The 20,690-nt window shown below is 35.7% G+C and overlaps 1 protein-coding gene across 1 annotated transcript; it reads left to right on the forward strand.

The window, feature by feature from the left end:
• The first annotated feature begins 10,614 nt into the window (after nt 1-10,614).
• LOC127161612 (5-hydroxytryptamine receptor 3A-like) lies at nt 10,615-19,481 on the forward strand. The gene is made up of 8 exons (XM_051104341.1): nt 10,615-10,696; nt 10,790-10,834; nt 10,934-11,043; nt 14,677-14,849; nt 14,941-15,104; nt 15,287-15,497; nt 16,546-16,677; nt 18,970-19,481. The coding sequence occupies exons 1-8, from the start codon at nt 10,622-10,624 to the stop codon at nt 19,221-19,223; spliced, it is 1,164 nt and encodes a 387-aa protein (XP_050960298.1). The 5' UTR covers nt 10,615-10,621; the 3' UTR covers nt 19,224-19,481.
• Nucleotides 19,482-20,690: the final 1,209 nt, after the last annotated feature.

Genomic DNA, 20,690 nt, shown 5'->3' on the forward strand with positions numbered 1-20,690 from the left:
GTAACTGTACTGGGAAAGCAAGACCTCGCGCTTACAGGACAGTACTGGCGACATTTGGAAAGTTGCTAAGGTTTGTCCAAAAGTCGCTAGATTTGTCGCTAGGCGCTTTTTTGAAAAAAAGTCGTCAAGGGGGTCTGAAAAGTCGCTAAATCTAGCGACAAAGTCGTTAAGTTGGCAACACTGGACTTGAACTGGGAAAGCAGGCAGTGGGCCAAACCACTGTGAGGAAGGGGAGGGGGAACTGAACTGTTTCTAAATGCATTTTTTGCGGGGGGTTTTTTCTACTTACACAATTATTTTAGGTATACATACATATATTTTTCACAACAGAGAGTGCGATTTTTTATTTTTTTTTTAAATAATTTTTTTGGGGGGGGACAACCCTCGGATGGGGGGGGACATGTCCCCTCCGTCCCCCCCCGGGATTTACGCCCATGGCTGGGATGTTTTAAAGGGGTGCTAATGGCATAAACACCAATCCGCACAGAAATGATCGAGCATGCACGGAAAAACACAAGATAGTCTCCGTTCATTTTAAACAATAAGAAATGGATTGCAGCTTTTACGACTCAATTATGTTTTTCATCCTTCATTTGAAGCCGTTTTTGGCAGTTTTATTTTATTAGCAAATGCAAAGACTGCATTATTGTAATGAGGGTGCCAGCACGAATCCTTTGGACTGCAGCGGGCTTGCTCTCCCAAATATATATTGATCATGGCTCTGCGCTCCCTCAGATATTACATATGTGCCCTCAAACATACGCGTGAAAATGTGCTTATTGTAAACGGGTATTTATTAAATAATTTTATTTAGTGAAGCGCAACACTGATTGGAAAAATGTTTGTATTTGGTAACTAATGTATTTGCAGTCCGTGCGTTTCACTTTGTAATTGGGTGTTGCCCACTGGCAGAAACATAAATCGAGAATTATACAAATAAAATGAATATATGAATGAATTAATTATACGAATGTAGGTTATACGAATGTAGGAATGAAGGTTCTGATTGTCTTCAGAAAAGATTCAATGTCATTTTGTTTTCATCTTCACTCCATGTAACAACTAAATAAGTGTTCTTGATCGCAATACTGCTTTATCCACAAAGTTCACAGAAACAGCTGTAATGAGAAGGGTGTGCCTGCACAACCGGATTAGCTGCACTTTCAGGACCGCAGATATAGGACCGCATTTCTAGGACCCATTTTTTTTGTAACAGCGCCACCTACCGAATTGGATGATGTAGTGGAGGCTGCCGTTTCAGGACCGCATTTCTAGGACCCTAGTGGTTTAGTTTGTAGTACTGTTTGTAAATGTTAAGATATTGAATCTCAGGAACAGTTTTTTTTTTATTTCCATTGTGATATGTTGATTACAAAGTGTGTAATACCTGCTTTTGAGTCACAATTTCAAATTAAAACAAATTAATTTACGCTTAAAATATAAAGGAAAAAAATATTTCAATCTTTAAACAACTGAAAGAGTGGAGTATCTTAAGTCTTAGTTTATTTAAATATACTTTATATTGATTAACCTCCTTAAGTTTAACCATTTAGCTCATTATCAGGTATAATAAAGATGGAATCAAATTAAATCAGCATTTGTAGTCATTAAATTAAAGCCAGATATTTAAAAGTTTGTGGAGAGGCAAGACACAAGACTCAAGAATGATTCAAGAATGTATATATATATGTATATATATAAATATACTCATTTTTGCAATAACACATAATACAACATCATAATTTAAAAAAGACTCCTTTTTACATCCGTTGCTGCCTGGACAGAAAGGCTGTAGGCTTCAACTCCTGAGAGAGAGAAAGGGACATTTACTTTAACATGTTTAATAATAGATTTTTATATATTTAACACTTAAGCACTATTGGGGTTGTGAAGAGAAAGAAACCAAACAGAATAACCATGTTATTGACATCTAAATCCAAACTCTAAACTCCAAATTTAAGTACATAAGAGCAATACCCACCAACTGATTGTTCTCCCATCTTTTCTCAATTGTTTGTCAATCCAGTAATAATTTCTATGAAGCCTGTATTTATAATACATTATAAGGGTATTCCTATGGAATTATAATTAATGCATAAAGCATTATAAAAAAAAAACTTTATAATATGTTTTATCATCTCATATGTAATCATAACAACAATTATAATACATTAAAATACTTAGGCATTTGTGGTTATAACTTAAGAGTATGATTATGTATAACACTCAATTAATACCATAATAATTCCACTTAATTTATAATGGATTATCTCATATCTTGACATTATGTAAGATCTGGACAGTATCTTACTACATTTTGTTAGTGGTTAGAAGAGTTTCCTGTGAGTTTAATGTTAATTATGCTGTGAGCTAGTTTTTTGATATTAGATTACATTTTATTTTGATGGTCCCCTTTATAAGCAACTTTGCAACTACATGTCAACTAACTCTAGTATTAGTAGACTTGGTTGGGGTTTGGTAGCATAACTTGACACACTTGCAAAATTGCTTACAGTCAGTAAAATATCTGTTGGGGAGCCATCAAAATAAATTGCTACCAGATATTAAGCAGACAGTCTACTAATACTCCAGTGACTGCTAGTTGACATGTAGTTGCAAACTAGCCATTACTATCAACAGTTGTCTAAAGGGTACCATAAAAATAATCAAACTGATATTACAATAAAAATAGTTCAAAGCAAATGTGTACACATTCATATGATCTGATACCTGATTTTTATTGCTGTTTGAGAAAAAAAATATTATTATTATTAATTTGTAAGTGGTCTTTGTCTGCTTTAAGTACAGTGAAGTTACTTCACTTAAATCAGACACTGACCACTTATAATTAATAAGACCACATTATAGACTATTGGAATGTTTTATGAAGACTTTGTAGTTGTTATTTTTTAGTAAAAACACCAATAATAAGTAATATGTTATTGTGCATATCTTAAACAATGGCAAGATGAGACCTATAATATAATATAACCATGGGCGACATTAGGAGGGGGCAAGGGGGGGCAGTTGCCCCCCCAGATGGTTAGTCATCCCCGTTGTCAGACATACTGAAATTGGAGCGGTTTGCCATGCCCAGGCCCGGTTGTATGGAGGTAACAACTGAATATTCAGCAACTGAATATCTGGCAAAACAGCCAGACTCATTGTGTAGTTTAGAGAGCTTCATTGATTATAACAGAACTTGTGAGATCGCGATGAACTGAGATGAGTGACGCTTTTATTCATGATAATAAAGTGAGCGAGCTTTGCGCACTTTCTAGGCTATAATCCGTTCAGATTTTGTATGAAACGTTCGTTTTATACGGTGCAATGTTTCGGGATGACATCTACATATTTATGCTGGATTCGTTCTTCGCCCGGCCCTTGTCCGACAGCTTATCAGAATTCTTGTCCCGAGTCCGACCCGAGCCTGTCCTTTTTCCCCCCTTCTCCCAAAACAGCTTATACTACCGTTTCAGCTATTAAAATAGTCCAGTTTTGTATGCAATGGCCAAGTGTTTATATTTCGTTTTTTTTTTTTTATCAAGTTAATTTAAACGTTTTGTAGCATGTTCGTAAAATATGTTTTTGTTTTTTAAAGTAACGACAAAGCGGCCAGCGGAAGACTGATCATAGTCTGTCTGATAAATTTTGCCTTCTCAAATCATCACGACTGGCCTAAAATAAAATATCTATAGATATAAAACAGTTCAAGTATACACTCAAAAAAATATTTCAGCCCTTAGCTTAATTCAATTACGTACAAAATTTCCATGCATTTAGATTACATAGTTTTAACTTAAACAAATCAGTTAAACTTAATGTGATTCAAATGCATCAGTCTTACGTAAATGAATCAGGTAAAGTTGATGTAATAGTTCCCAGTGTTAAACAAACCCTGCTCAGTGTTCATGTGTTTCCACACTACAGAGTGTTCAAGTAGCATTGACACAGTGTTGGAGTTAAGGAGATCATTATGTCACGATTGACCAATAATGATGAACACCTGTTGTTTACAAGCAGAATCATCGAAGGAAAGAGAAACACAAGAATCAGCCACAGCCAAGAGAAAATGAACTTAAATAAATGAGGACATTAAATTTGACTTGACGTTTGACTTGATTTCTGTCATATATCCACAAATATTATTTCAGAACATCTAAACAGAGGTTTAGATATTTTATTTTATTTTATTTTTTTTAAGTTTCAATTGACCTCACCATCATGGCGAACAGGGTTTACTTTAGTTGGACTCTTGACTCTTGACTTTTGATTTTTTTATTTTAGCTTTTTTGGCTGCTGTAATTATGTGTATGAAGCACATTTATTACAGCAAAATAAAAAAGCCAAAGAGAAGTCTGATTAGGTGTTCTTGGTTAGTTTTTATTGTTTGTTAAATTATTATCATCCAGTGTCATGATGCACTGATCTCATGCAGTGGTTAGTCTATTATTTTCATAATTTTTACAACAGGTGTATGAGCTATTATGGATGTTCATCATATACACTAAACCTTGAAATCTACAGCATCAGTTTGACACACACAGACATCAAGAATCAGCATTTGAATCTCAACAATGGTGACATTCAACAGCTGCGTGCTGGGTAACAGCAGATTATAAAACTCACCCATGACTCCCAGCATGCAGCTGTTGAATGTCACCATTGTTGAGATTCATATGCTTATTCTTGATGTCTGTGTGTGTCTAAGTAATACTGGAGATCTTAAAGTAGTAATAGTAACAATTCATAGAACTATTGTAAATATCATGAAACTTTAACTTACAGTTAAACCACTGAATGATATCAGCATATCAGGCCACTGGATGACTATTACAACATCAATAATAATTAACCAAGAACACTTAATAACTGGCTGTGACTGATTCATGAGTTTCTCTTTCCTTCGGTGATTCTGCTTGTAAACAGCAGGTGTTCATCATTATTGGTCAATCATGACATAATGATCTCCTTAACTCCAACACTGTGTCAATGCTACTTGAACACTCTGTAGTGTGGAAACACATGAACACTGAGCAGGGTTTGTTTAACACTGGGAACTATTACATCAACTTTACCTGATTCATTTACGTAAGACTGATGCATTTGAATCACATTAAGTTTAACTGATTTGTTTAAGTTAAAACTATGTAATCTAAATGCATGGAAATTTTGTAATTTTTCGTTGCAAACGGTGTTTCTAACATATAGAAAACAAACATGATGTGCTGTCTGTGATCTCAACAGGAGCGCTTCACAAAAATGAACCGAAACTCAGCGAATACATACCTCACAGACATGATACATATATCTATAGAAAGTTTTAAATGATAACTTAATGAAATACAGCAAATCGAAAACAAAAACTATTTCATTATGTAATCTTTAAGGATGCATTTCTCTCTAAAGGCGCATCCAAAGAGGAGATGGCGAGTCAGGATCGGCAACTTCATCCTTGCGACACTGACTCAGAAAACACAAGTTTATTAATGAATAATTCAAAAATCCCCATACTATTTCCCCCGACACATTCATAGTATAACTTTTGCCGGTGCTTTGCGGCAAGCTTTAGCCTATTGCGTGCGCTTGAACGCGGAACAGTTCCAGGTCTCGAAAGTGAAAGCAAAAATGAAGTCAACAACACGAGCCCCGTCCCGCGTCTAAACTATGACGTAAAAATTGGCCCGAAGCCCGGCCCTAGGGACGTAAAAAAGTCGGGGCCCGTCGGGCTCGGGCTGCAATTCAGGGCTCTACCGGGACATATCAACCAGTAGCCTAATTTCATTGCCAGTAACGGACGGTAAAGTTCAGAAATGAATAGTATGCGATTTATGACAAAACCGTCCCACAAATGATTGTTTAAATTTTTCTTAACGTGCTTCACCTTTAGTAACAACAAATTAAAACGGATACGTCACGTGACACGAAAAAAGACACGGAAAATCAGAAAAGCAGCCTGCACATTTAGTTAAAAATGAAAGGCTGTCAAGTGACACTTAAAACGGGAAGCTTTGCCGGATTCAAGAGTCAAATGCTCGTCCACAGTTTAGTAAACGTTGGCAAACTCTTCACGTTATTCTTGACTATGCTGTATTGACTGCTTTGGTGCGTTGCAATACGGTAAGGGATTGTTTTGATGCTTATCCGAATTTTTTTTTTCTTGCCCCCCCCTGACTCAAGAGTCAAATGTCGCCCATGACTCTTATTATAGAATTTGATTACAGAAAAACAGTTTTGAACATGGTAATGGATTAAAACACATAAGTAACAGGCCTAATGTACACTTCTTACAAAAAAGTGCAGATCATAGATCATATATTTTATTTTGTCTACAGCCTATAAAACAGCTTCATAAACAGAGAAGTACACAAAAAATGATGTTAAATTGTCCGTTTTGATGTCTTAGGTGAATGTAAACAGTTGGGAGAATATTGGACATCAGTACATTGCATCCGTGCATTCGGTTTTAAAGGGACAGCAGCCTAATTTAGTTGCTATTGGCTGTGGCATTGATGCTAATGAAGCCACAAAAGAAAGACAGAAAAGAGTCACTTTAGTAGCCCTAATAAAGATACATCTAAATGTATTTATATAATAAATGTCTGCTTGAAAGAATGAAGAATGTGGTAAACAAATTGATATAGAATGCATAATTAGCCTTTATAACTTTTTCATTGAAAAAAGAACATGTTCTTGTTTCTTTATGAGAAGTGGTTTCATTTACTTTAATATAAATGCATGTTGCGTGTCACAGCAGTTAAATCTTTGTCTATCATAATAAAACCTTATCAAACCTACATAATGAGGTGGAACCAAGTCATTCCTTTCAAGTCACAATTAAGTCTCAAGTCATATCCCATGTCCTCAAAGAGTTAAAGTTAATGAGATAATTGAGTGACTAATTAAATGATGATTGTGCATTAGTGATGAACACCTGCTGTTAAAATGGTGCCACCATAATGGAGATCAGTGTTTGCTTTAGTTGGGCTCTTGACCCTTGACTTCCTTTGTTAGATCTGTCTATAAAGGAAAAAAAAAAAAAAAAAAAAAAAAAATCAAACAATGGTGGGACAATGCAGCATTTGCCAAGAACGACACATGGCCAACACCAAAGAACCCTTACTGTCGCACACTATTCCTGAAAGACCATGGCAAGTGGTAGGAACTGACCTGTTCACATGGATCGAACAGAACTACATTATCATAGTGGACTATAGTCGATACTTTAAGATGGAAAGGCTCCACAGCTGCACTGCAACAGCTGTCATCAGTGTACCTGAGCGCGTAATCAGTGACAACGGTCCTTGCTACAGCACAGAGTTTCACAGATTTGTAGTAGCATGGGATTTCAAACATAGCACCACAAACCCAAGATACCCTCAAAGCAATGGCCTAGCAGAAAAAAAACGTTCAAACTACAAAGTGCATTCTAGGAAAAGCGAGAGCTGATGACAAAGACTACTATCTTGGACTATTAGAATACCAGAACACACCTGTGGATATCTTAAAGTCCACCCTGTTGTATGTGATTCTTGTGTGAGTTAAGATGTCCAAGTAAACAATGGTTGATGTTATGCCGATCTCTTCATTACAACATAACAACAGGCACCACAGAAGTCCACTATATGGAGAAAAATCCTGAAATGTTTTCCTCAAAAAACATAATTTCTTTACATCAAAATCATCTGTACATTTTAGTTCTGGAAGTGAACTTCTGCTTTAATAGAATAAAATTCTTAATGAAAACATAAACATGACATGAGTGACAAAAGGCAAAAATAGATAGTAAAGCTACTACAATAGCATTTTTTACTCGGATAAAAGTATCAAGCCAAAAACATAGTTGAGTTTATACATTCAAAATGACTGAAGTAAAACAAACATTTTTCTTAGCCTTAGACTGTTAAAATGATTGACAGTAGATGTGTTAAATCTTAAATTTAAGATTTGTTTGTCATTCATGTCAACTTTGTAGACTGTAGAATCACACAGTTTCAAAAAACTAGCCTTAAAACTTAAACATTATAATAAAGCTTAAACATATTAGCATGAGTCAGGTGTGACATGATTAGTAAGCCTGTCTGTGAAAAATTAAATCTAAATTATTTCATCTCAGTCCACGTGCACTAAGATATGTGTTGGTGGCTGTGTGAAAGAAAATCGTTTGTATACAGTATGATTTAAATATATGTTATATTGTATTATATTGTATTGTGCTTCTGCAGTTCAATGAAATGCACATTTTCTTCTCTTTTATATGTATTTTTTTAAATTAAGATTAAGACTCATAGAACTCATATACACACTCTCCTGTCTCCCTAAAAAGTTAATATAAAAACAAGTATTTATTTAGTAAACCAGAAATAAGGAAGAAGGCTACATATTCACATCATGACATGAATGTACAGTTATTTGAAGTGCGATACTTGCTCTGATAGTTACGCTCTGTTAACAGTTTGTGCAATGTTTAATGAAACACCGAAACCTCCTCTAAATAATAAACTTTGAATAATCATACGTGGTGGAAAAACACATTTATTTTCATTTCTTGCTTTTGGCTTTTACATTTCCCAGATAGCAGGCCAACACTGAATTAACACTGAATAAGTATTAAAAACTTGACACTGATTTTTTTTTTTTTATCAGGTTTGCACCCTAAAATAATGTTATTTGAATGGTGGAAAGTCATTTAAGATGGACATATTATTATTATTATTATTATTATTATTATTATTATTATTATTATTATTATTATTATTATTTTAAACTTTAAAATTAAAGCAAAATGCTGTAAAAGTAATCTTGTCCATTTTTACTTCTTTCAATCAGAGAACATATAAAGCTAAAATGAACATGGTTTTGAACCAACAAGTCACTAACTGCGAAACTGTTGCTTAAACAACACCACATTACCATCTTCACTTATCATAAACCAGTTTGACTTTATTTATATCAGACACTGACAGAAGTTAGATCAACAGAGGTTTAGATGTTAATGTTTTATTAAAAAATGTTTAATGTTACAATTTGCTTTAGTTGGGTTCTTCCCCTTTAACTTTTCAATGCTAGGCCACAGTTTGTTCAGTGCCATCTTGACTTATTAATGTAAGTTTTAAATCCTAATCATTTTTGCCAATTTGTGATGTCTTTCAGAATATTAAATAAATAAAGTAGACAAACAGAGATAGCGATGCATCTTCTTTACTACTAACTTCACTTATGTTCTTACACTGTAAGAAACAAATCAGTAAAAAAAAGGACATTCTCTATTATTTTACAGTTATTACTGTTAACTCTAAAACACAATGCCATGAAGTGTAAAATTCAAAATATTGGTAAAGCACCTGTAAAAAATAAATACAGGAAATTGTGCTTTCAAATTTTACAGTACATTGTGCTCAGATTATTTATTTATTTATTTAATGTATATGTAATAATTCACTTCAGGTATCTTACCATTTCTGATTTCCTGTTTCAAAATAATAGGCAACAACACAATGTTATGAATACAGCATACAACATACACATACTGCAGAATCGCACAGTTTCAAAAGTCTAGCCATAAACTTGAATATTACACATATTAGCATAGGTCTGGTGTGAAATGATTAATAACCCTGCCTGTGCAAAGTTATTTATCTCAATTCACAATAAAAGTTAAAACCACAAGCCCATATATATATATCTGTTTGTATTTGAATCTCTGTGTTAGCAACTAACAAAATCCATTAGACTAAAGTTTTTAAATATTAAAGTCTTAGATTCACACATCTAAAATACATCTGGACTAGAAAGAAGAGGAATTATGGCATGAATGCACAGTTCTTTGGAATACACGGTAAGGTGTTGCTTGGGGCTGGGTAATTTTTTTTTTTTTTTTTTTTTGGACTGGTTGGGGGTGTGTTGCTCACAGTGTATAAATTCAAGAGTAAATCCTCATCCTGCAGCAGAAGCTTTTATGTTATTATTTATTTAGTTTCACTGTTGACCATGTATCTGCACTGGACATTGTTTTTTCTTGTCTTAATGGGTAAGTGAATATGTTTTTTTTTAAATAATGAAAACACTTTACATCATCTTGTGCACTCAGATTAAAAACAAGAAAAATAGAAAAAGAAAGAAAGGAAGTACTAAATAATGTTTGAAGTATACTATAAATTACTGTATTCCACACAGTGAGTGGAAAAAAATAATAAAATAAAGATCACAATAAAATTTTTATATCAGTACGTCAATGATTATCACATTACATTTTATACTTTTCAGACAGAAAGAAAAAAAAAATATTAATATTTTAAACTGGGAATCTGATACTTTGTGAAATCTGAAAAGATTTTTTTTTCCTGATTAGAGTAACCTCTTACAAGAAGATTTGACTCATTTCATGACCCCTTGGAAAACAATAGTCTTTTTTTTTGTTTCTGTTTGTGTAAATGTGAAAAGAGTATGAAATGTAAAAGAATGAATGTTTAAAATAATTCCTCTTTTACTTACCGAATGTCTCATTTGCACAGAGTGGGTGTCCAATGCTGAAAACTGCAACAACACAGAGTATGCTGTAGCTAAAAAAAAACTTTTTGAACATCTCGGCTTGGACAAAAATGACTTTCAGGTTACCAGAATGTGGCCCTTGATATTCGAGGACCAGCCTGCCATAATTTATGTGGACCTCTATGTGACCTCCATCATAAATGTGGTATGAGTCCACAATGATTTATCGTCTCATTGGGTCATTATAGGATGTGAAGCAGTTTTAGTATTATCACTCAACGCTTCTTTTTATCTACAGAATGAAAAAGACCAGAGCCTCACCACACAAGTCAAAACAATAACTGTAAGTGTTTTAAACTCATTCCATTTTTGCAATTTTTTACTCAATTCATCTGATTTTTTCAATCTGTCTGTCTTATAATCATGTCTTGTAATTTTTTAGGCCTGGCCAGATTCAAATATGAAGTGGGATAAAACATTATTTTGTGGAATGGAAACATTTGTAGCCCCCAAAAATATGTTTTGGACTCCAGACATTGGTATAATAGAAAGGTATAAACCAGAATCTTATATTTTGACTGTTTTTCCTATAAGTGATATTTCAGAAAGGTTGCAAAATGATGGATAGAATAAGGGTAATGGTATGCGGAAATGACAAAAATTCAGAGGAATTTTTTCACTGCACATAAAATTTGCTTCTCCCCCCTCAACTACTTCTTTAGGACTGATTGTTCACATTATAATTTAGTAATTTATAAAATCTGATCAGTTTGATCAGACCACAATCTCTGTCTGTCAAAATACAACATACAAAAACTGAAGATTTACTTTACACATAGACAAAGAAATGAGACACCTTCATATACACCTTAATTCAAATTGAAATTGTCCATACACAAGCTAAACAAAAATCAGGAGAGACTATTGATGCATTCCACACCAGGTAGAGGCAGCTTGCCACAACCCATGAATTTTCAGATGCAGAAAATGAAATAAAATCTTAAATCATACTTACCTGTTCATCATCACAGCTATGAAGAAGAGCACTAAGAGATAGCAGTTTGACATTAAAACGACTTTTGGATCTAGCCAGATCACTTGCTGAGGCAAGGTACCAGTCTACCAACTTCACTGCCAGCAGTAGCAACTGAAGAGATTTGGCCGCTAAGTCAGTTTCTAGATGCATGGAAAGCTATTCCAGGCGTTTCACACTGTGTGCTGGCGGGTATTCTCTCCAGTTCAGACGCAGACCACACCGTTTCAATGGTGTGGTTCTGTCAGTGACACTGCTTTGAAAAGCCCCATAAGACAGGAGGTTCACAGCCTGCTTGCAAAAGGAATGATAGAGTGAATCCCTTCAATCGAGCTGGGTTTTACAGCTGCTATTTTGTGGTACCCAAGAGTGATAGGGGACTCATGCCCGATTCTGGACCTGAGACCCATCAACAGAGCACTTCACAAGCACATGTTCAGGATGACGGCTCTGATGCAGGTCCTGACACAAATCTGTCCCAGGGACTGGTTTGCATCCATAGATCTGAAAGATGCATACTTTCATATTCAGATAGCACCAGATAGCTCCCATTCGGGCTGGCTTTAGCCCCCCGCACATTCCAGAAGTGCATAAATGTGGCACTTTCCCTTCTCAGAGTGAGCAGTATGCATATTCTAAACTATCTAGACGATTGGCTGATTTCAGCCCATTCACAAGATGTGCTTATCAGTTGCTGCTTCACCATCTACAGTCCCTGGAGCTGCGTGTGAATATGTAGAAGACCATGTTCACCCCAAGTCAGTCTATAACATATCTGGATGTGTGTTTCGACTCTCTCAAGAGTTGCCTCTTTCAAGAGTGCATAACAACCTTTTTATCAGCTCTGCACTGCTTCAGACCTTTCTGTTCCCTTGAGGGAATTTCAGAGGCTTCTAGGACTTATGGTGTAGGCATCATCAGTTTCTCACCAGGGTCTTCTGCACAGAGCATGGAATGATATGTCATATGGCACTGTGGTCACATACCACTGCATCAGCACTCTGAGACTGTGGTGTGACCCAGAAATGTTTAGCTGAGGTGTTCCTCTTGGACTGGTTACAACAGATCCATTGACCTCAGGCTGGGGAGCAGTGTGTGAGGGCATACTGAAATCTCAGAGCAGGTGGCACATAAACTGCTTGACAATATGTCTGTGGTTTCGTACGTAAATTGCCAAAATGGAATTTTTCCTGGGGAGTGGAGGCTGCATCCCAATTTGGTTTGGATGATTTGGGACTGAGCGAGAACACAGACTGCCTTCTTTTAGCTGTCTCACTCCCTGCTATTGGAAGATGCCCTGACGTTGTGCTGGCCGCGTTCTCTTTTACCTCTGGTATTATGCAAAATTAGGGAAGAGAGAGCATGAACCCCACTGCCTCTGAATGAACCTTGGTTTTTGGACCTCAGGGAGATGTTGGTGGCTTCTTCTTGGCGAATCCCCCTCAGCTGTATGATACATGCTGTATCTAGTGAACGGCACGATATGGCACCTTTGAAATCTGTTGCTATGAGAGCTCTCCCTCAAAACATATACTTTGCAGTTGGCTGGTCTTCATAGAATACTTTTGCCAGGATTTACAAATTGGATGTCACAAGCCTCACTTATTCTTCTAGTTTATCGCTATGCTGCAGTGTGGGGCATAGTTTTTTACTGCATATAGCTTTTGACACTATGCACTATGTTAGACTGTGTTACCTTGTTGCTGTTGTTGTGTCTGTATTCAGTACACCCACTTGTTTATTCTGGCCAGGAAGGCTGATTTGGTTTACCTCAGTTAAAATGTTCATTGGTCTACTTCCACCTTTCAGCTTTCCTAGCGTCATCAGTATTTGTTGGGAACTGTGTGTTGTACTACCGCATGCTTGGTGTGGTCTTAGCCCGTGGTTCAGGCTGATCTTTTCTCCTCTCATGGCAGGATTGTGTGAGTAAATGATCATTGAAAAGCTGTCACTCAGTTCATCACAATCAAAGATGGTTTATAATAAATCTCTCTATTTACATCACTTACACCGCTTATTTACATCACATCTACACTTTGTTTGTAGAATGCGTGAGCGTGCAGAATTGCAGTGTTTGGAGCAGTGAGTAAATTCTATCTCACTTAAACATCTTTAATTGTCCATTGCATTCAAGAAACTAAAGGATGTGTCTGTAATTGGCTACACTGCTCATCAATGCAAAACCATGTTGTAAATAGAAAAACTGACGCTTCAGAAAGCGCAAACAAAAGTGTGTACTGGTGCGTTTGTTAAATCCGTTTTGTTGTTGTTTTTACAACATCAACCGAGTGTGCTTATATTTTTGTTTTGAGGCTTAGCACCTCCATAGAATAGGTGCCAACATACAGTATCAGCTGAATATTGCATTGCGCCACCTAGTGTGCAGGCGTAAAATGCATTTTTGGGCAGTGTCACCTGTTGTACAGGCTTGCATTAGACAAAAGCGATCAATTATTCACTTTGCTTTATCGTGTCGTGTTCAGTGTTTGACATTACTCTCTTAACTTTTCCACAAAGTTGACTCTATTTCTGTCATATGTCTACAAAAGATTTTATTGAAAATTAACAGAGATGAATCTCAAGGGGCCGGTTATAAAGTGATTAGGCACGCTGCAAATGATGAGTGGAATTAAAGACGCTAAGTATTTCCAAGCATTTATACTGTCTAAGCAAGATGTTGAATAGAAATATTAATAATTTAAGATTAAAGTTTAATTTAAGATAAGTTATATACCGTTATCAGGATATGGTAAAATCTCTCATTGTCTCTGAGAGAATATGTGCAGTTAATGTTGGCACAGTTGACATCTGCAATAAATAAAAAAGAATCATGTCCGAGCAAATTATGACTTTTCACTTTACATCTACCTTTGACTAGGTGTAAAATTTGGTCTCAGACATAGCACCACGCCGAGATGGTGCAACGGGTATAAATTATACGCATGACTTAAAGTGCACTTTGCGTTCAGCCTAGTCTTACAACCGGGTGTACGTCCAGCTGGTGCAACAGGCCCCAGGAGCAAGACTGGACACCCCTGACTTAACATGATTCTCAGTAGTCTGCAAGTTACTTTTGATATGCTTTTAATATGTTCTGTCTCCAGTCATCATGCCTTTAATAATCAGTGTTAAATTATATTTTATCCATTTAGCATCAAGACAGAGTTTGGAACAAAGGAGTCTCCATATGTGAAGTTGATTCATCTCGGCGTAATTGCCTCTTCTGATATTTTAGCTCTGACCACGGCCTGTAGGATGGATCTCTACAGGTTTCCCTTCGACAGCCACAGCTGCAATATAACATTGCAATCTACAGCATATTCAAGTACATCTGAAACCTATGAAATAGTTTTGACAAACAAACACACGATAGCATGGTTTATACTTCTAAACTATTTGACTTCTTATTTCCACAGTTCAGGAGATTAGAATTATTAAATTTAGTGATACAACATGGATTACCATCCAGTCCAAGAAGACCTTTCACACTCAGGGAGAGTGGGAGCTCATCAGTATAAATGTGACTAACTCTATTACCAACATTATTGAGGTGATAGAAATGGATCAGCTGATATATCAGGTACGGAGCACATATGGAATGTAAGCCAATATTAAATACATAAATACAATTATAAAACAAACAAAAAAAAGAAAACAAAACAAAGAACAACTAGTTTATGAGTTTGTGAAAAATATATGCCAAAATCACTGTGATGCTAATGTTTCTCTCTCTCGCTCTCTCTCTATCTCTCTACATGGCAGATCACCATAAAAAGGAGACCTCTATTTTATGTCATCAACTTCATGTTACCAGTATTTTTCTTCCTTGTTTTGGATGTGATGTCCTTCTTCATAGATGGAAGTGGGACAGACAAGCTGAGCTTTAAAGTGACTTTACTGTTGTCTATTTCTGTGTTCCTGCTGATCCTTAATGACACGTTGCCCTCTACAGCTGATAAAATCCCACTGATTGGTGAGTCTAAATCAGGGGTTTTCAAACCTGTCCTGGAGGCCCTCCTGCTCTGCCCATTTTGTGGTTTAGGCTAGAAGGGATACAGCTCTGGCATGCACACATCAATCTAACATTATTTTGTCACACTGTACAACAATAATACTGTTTTTGTATTATAGTAAGGGCTAAGTTTAGTGTTGGGGTGGGTGTAGATGTTAATAAAACACAATCTAATAGGTAGAACAATTAATTTTATTGGTAGTTTCTGGTCTGAGCTATACCCACTCTAGCCACAACCCCATTTTGCATGTCTCCCACATCTAACACACCTGATTCAAATCATAAGCTCATTAGTAGAGAATGCAAGACCTGATTTGTGTGTGTCTAATAAGGCAGACATACAAAATGTGCAGGGCAGGAGGGCCATCCTGGTTATTTTTTTAGAAATGCAATCCTGTAACTGAAGCTCAGATGAAGTCACAGAAATCAAATGACATGCATTAAACCTAGAGTATTTTCTCAAAATGAAATATAGTTGAAAATTTAGGGATTTAAGGCAGAATAGTTGAAATTCCTTCTCAAATCACATCAAATGAAAGTGATGCTTCCTGGTACACCATGACATGTCCAGCAGAGGGAAACAGAGAGCACATGATCAACCTCTTTTTGACTTAATGTTCTTTATTTAATTATTAGTTCAGTGAGATTACCTGTCCATATGTTATTAGTGTGTACTTAAGGTCTTCTGTTGTTACATTGCTTAGTTAGAACGTTTGTGAACTGTCTGTTGATAGTCGTGACCCATGCTGAGAATTCTGTGAAAGAATTCTGCCCACATTTTTTATACTTATTTATATGCACATTGTTTTGTCAAGTTTGCGTTCTAAATAAATAAATAAATAAATAAATAAGCTGTCACTGGGGTAGTAAATTAGAAGTCTATATTAATACCAAAAGTGTACATTTTAGTACCTAAGTGGTACATTTTAAAGGTACTGCCCCAGTGGCAACTTTTGTACCCTTTATAGCACAGGAAAGCTGTTGCAGTCATACTCTGCTGTTTTCACAGGGATTTTCTGCAGTGTGATTTTTAGTCTCATTGGCATCAGCCTTCTGGAAACCATCCTTGTCAATTTTCTAAAGGCTAAAGGAGCAAAGAAGATATTAGTGGACACAACAGCTACTGTTCCTGGCCAAAATGGTAAGAGACTACAGAGAATGTGATTATGAGGAACATTTCCCTGAACATTTCCACCTAAGTCACTTTGGTGCATATAAGAAACTCAAATAAAATTAATCTTTGAGTAAATTAGACTTGAAGATTTTATTTGATTACATGAACATAAGTCCTGCAAAACTTGGCATTAACACACATAAGGTGGTCTTTGTATCTGTAAAACTGAGTGATGGGAAGTTTGGATCATTTTATTTAGTTCAGATCTTTGAATCTCGATCAGCAAAACTGAATCTGAATGAATCTATTTTCAAGTAATTTCAGCAGATTATAATTAAAATGCTACATGTTACACTCAAAAAAATATTTCAACCCTTAACTTAATTCAATTATGTACAAAATTTCCATGCATTTAGATTACGTAGTTTTAATTTAAACAAATCAATTAAACTTAATGTGATTCAAATGCATCAGTCTTACGTAAATGAAACAGGTAAAGTTGATGTAATAGTTCCCAGTGTTAAACAAACCCTGCTCAGTGTTCATGTGTTTCCACACTACAGAGTGTTCAAGTAGCATTGACACAGTGTTGTAGTTAAGGAGATCATTATGTCATGATTGACCAATAATGATGAACACCTGCTGTTTACAAGCAGAATCACCGAAGGAAAGAGAAACACAAGAATCAGCCACAGCCAAAGATAAAATTAACTTAAATAAATGAGGACATTAAATCTCTGATTAAACAACTCCACAAACAACATTACAGATTGACTTGATTTCTGTCATATATCCATAAATATTATTTCAGAACATCTAAACAGAGGTTTAGATGCTTTATTTTTTTTTAAAGTTTCAATTGACCTCACCATCATGGCGAACAGGGTTTACTTTAGTTGGACTCTTGACTTTTTTATGTTAATTTTTTTTTGGCTGTTGTAATTATGTGTATGAAGCACATTTATTACAACAAAATAAAAAAGCCAAAAAGAAGTCTGATTCGGTGTTTTTGGTTAATTTTAATTTTTTGTTAAATCATTATCATGAAAGTCAAGAGTCAAGAGCCCAACTAAAGTAAACCCTGTTCGCCATGATGGTGAGGTCAAATGAAACATTTTTTTAAATAAAACATCTAAACCTCTGTTTAGACGTTTTCAAATAATATTTGTGGATATACGACAGAAATCAAGTCAAACTGTAATGTTGTTTGTGGAGTTGTTTAATCAGAGATTTAATGTCTTCAGTTATTTAAGTTAATTTTATCTTTGGCTGTGGCTGATTCTTGTGTTTCTCTTTCCTTCGGTGATTCTGCTTGTAAACAGCAGGTGTTCATCATTATTGGTCAATCATGACATAATGATCTCCTTAACTCCAACACTGTGTCAATGCTACTTGAACACTCTGTAGTGTGGAAACACATGAACACTGAGCAGGGTTTGTTTAACACTGGGAACTATTACATCAGCTTTACCTGTTTCACTTACGTAAGACTGATGCATTTGAATCACATTAAGTTTAATTGATTTGTTTAAATTAAAACTACATAATCTAAATGCATGGAAATTTTGTACGTAATTGAATTAAATTAAGGGCTGAAATATTTTTTTGAGTGTAACATCCAAATTTCCCAATATATCTACTTGCGCAATCACTGATCACATTTCAAATAAGTCAAAACTATAATACAGCTATAAGGCCAAATTATTAGAAACAGAAATTATTAATTCATTGCTTAGCTGGGTTTTCAAGTTTTGCAGTCGTTCATTCTTTTTTCACGTCACATCCGTTGAAGCTATGCAGGTGGGAAACTGAAATGATTAGCTCATCTCCTGCATCCTCAAGGTTTGAGTTGTTTACATGACAGCCTTACAGGACATAAGGATGTGCACGTTGTACCAGAAACAGAAATGATTATTTCACATTCATATAATTTACACAGGGTTCATTCTCGAAAAAAAGCAGTTAGCAATACTAATACACCAGGGCAACACGTGGTTTACCATTAAAATAGTAGTCAGGATTTACTAAAGATGCGCAGTGAAGAATTAGTGCTGAAAAGGCGTGGACACAGTTGTTTTTGCACCTGACCTTAATAAATATGCATTTGTAGGTGTTTCCCTTTGAGACACAAAATATATATATGAAACAAACCATTCCACAAGCCACATGTGAAATTAATCTGTTCTTTCTATAAAGGAGTATCAGCAAAGACTACCTGATGCAGATATGCAGACCACACACACACACACACACACACATACATACAAAAAAAAAAAAAGTTTATCCAGAGCCATACTTTGCTTTTTTTCCATCTCATAGACAATGTCAGAGACCCACAGAGCCCTCCAGACTCAGTTAAAGATCAGAATGAACAACAAGGGTCTTGTACCCTTGACCTTCTAAAGCAGATCCTCACTGAATGTTGTGCTGCAATTCAGCAAAACCAGCAAAAGAAGATGTCTCTGTGCTGGACAAGAGTGGCAAGCATCATAGATGTGACCTTCTTAGTTCTTTACATATTCACCATTATTGTGTTTCTGTCTGTGTTAGGGAAGCTTTGGTTATATCCATGAAATATCACCCTATACAAAAGCACAGACAGCCAGGCACAAGAACAGTTTCTTCCCTCAGGCAATCAATCTCATGAACACTTAACTTGACAATAAATGTGTAACACACAACACTACATATATTTATTTAACACATAAACTTACTTACATTTCCCTGCATTTGTACATAACAAACCTGTACACACATCTAATACCATCTGTCTATTTTGTTTTCTTTAAATATCCATATATATATTTTGTATATTGTTATTCACTGTTTGCTCATTCTCTTTGTATTCTTTTTATTATCTGTTCTTGTCTTTTCACTGTCATTCTGTTTGTACTGTGGAAACTGTCATCAAAACAAATTCCTTGTATATGTAAACATACCTGGCAATAAAGTTTGCAATGAACTTTCTGATTCTGTTTCTCTTTTTGAGTCTGATTAATGCATAACTTAAGTATTTATATTTTATTCACAGACAATAAGAAACATGAATAAATGTAATGTAAAAAAAAAATTGTAAAAAGAATGAATAAAAGTCACAGTAAATCACAATAAATAAATACATATGGTCATGGCCAAAAAAATTGGTACCGTCACCACTACGGTACCACTACCATTACTATTACCACTACGTTGCGCCCCAAAATTCTTTGGTAATTTCATGATACCATTCACATAGTCAAGGCATCCAGTGCCAGAAGCAGCAAAGCAACACCAAAACATCTTTGAACCTCCACCATGTTTGACTGTAGCAACTGTGTCCTTTTCTTTGAAGGCCTCATTTATTTTTCTGTAAACAGGGCCATGATGTCTTTTACCAAAAAGCTCTACATTTGTCTCATCTGTCCCCAGTACATTCTCCCAGAAGGATTGTGGTTTTGTCCGATAAATTTTGGCAAACTCCAATCTTGCTTTTTTATGCCTTTGTGTCAGCAGTGGTGTCCTCCTGGGTCTTCTACCATATCATCCCCTTTCATTCATATGGTGACAGATAGTGTGAGCTGACACTGTTGCACCCTGTGTCTGCAGATCAGCTTGAATTTGTTTGGAAGCTAATCAGCGTTCTTTATCCACCATTCGAACAATCCTTTGCTGTAATTTTTCATTAATTTTGCTCTTCCGTCCACGTCCAGGGAGGTTAGCTACAGTGCAATGGGCTGTAAACCTCTTGATGATATTGTGCACAGTGGACACAGGAACATTAAGATCGCTGGAGATGGACTTGTAGCCTTGAGATTGTCCATGTTTTTCCAAAAAAAATTTCTCTCAGATCCACAGACAGCTCTTTACATTTCTTTCTTTTCCGCATGCTTAGTGTGATACACAGCACAAAGGTTGAGTCAACGTTTCTCCATTTTAATTGGTTGCAAGTGTGATTAGTATATTGCCCACACCTGTTACTTGCCACGGGTGTGTCTAAAAACAAATTACAGGAGCATTACATGCTTGAAAAGCAATTATGTCTTACAGAGTTCTCTGTGAAA

This window comes from Labeo rohita, unplaced genomic scaffold (genome assembly GCF_022985175.1).
Source record: "Labeo rohita strain BAU-BD-2019 unplaced genomic scaffold, IGBB_LRoh.1.0 scaffold_687, whole genome shotgun sequence".
Classification (NCBI taxonomy): Eukaryota; Metazoa; Chordata; class Actinopteri; order Cypriniformes; family Cyprinidae; genus Labeo; species Labeo rohita.

Excerpts from the sequence above, each read along its gene's own strand:
- LOC127161612 (XM_051104341.1), top strand. The coding sequence starts at position 10,622 with ATGTGGCCCTTGATATTCGAGGACCAGCCTGCCATAATTTATGTGGAC. Across the intron at positions 11,044-14,676 it reads GACATTGGTATAATAGAAAG|CATCAAGACAGAGTTTGGAA; the intron begins GTATAAACCAGA and ends TTATCCATTTAG. Across the intron at positions 15,105-15,286 it reads TGGATCAGCTGATATATCAG|ATCACCATAAAAAGGAGACC; the intron begins GTACGGAGCACA and ends TCTACATGGCAG.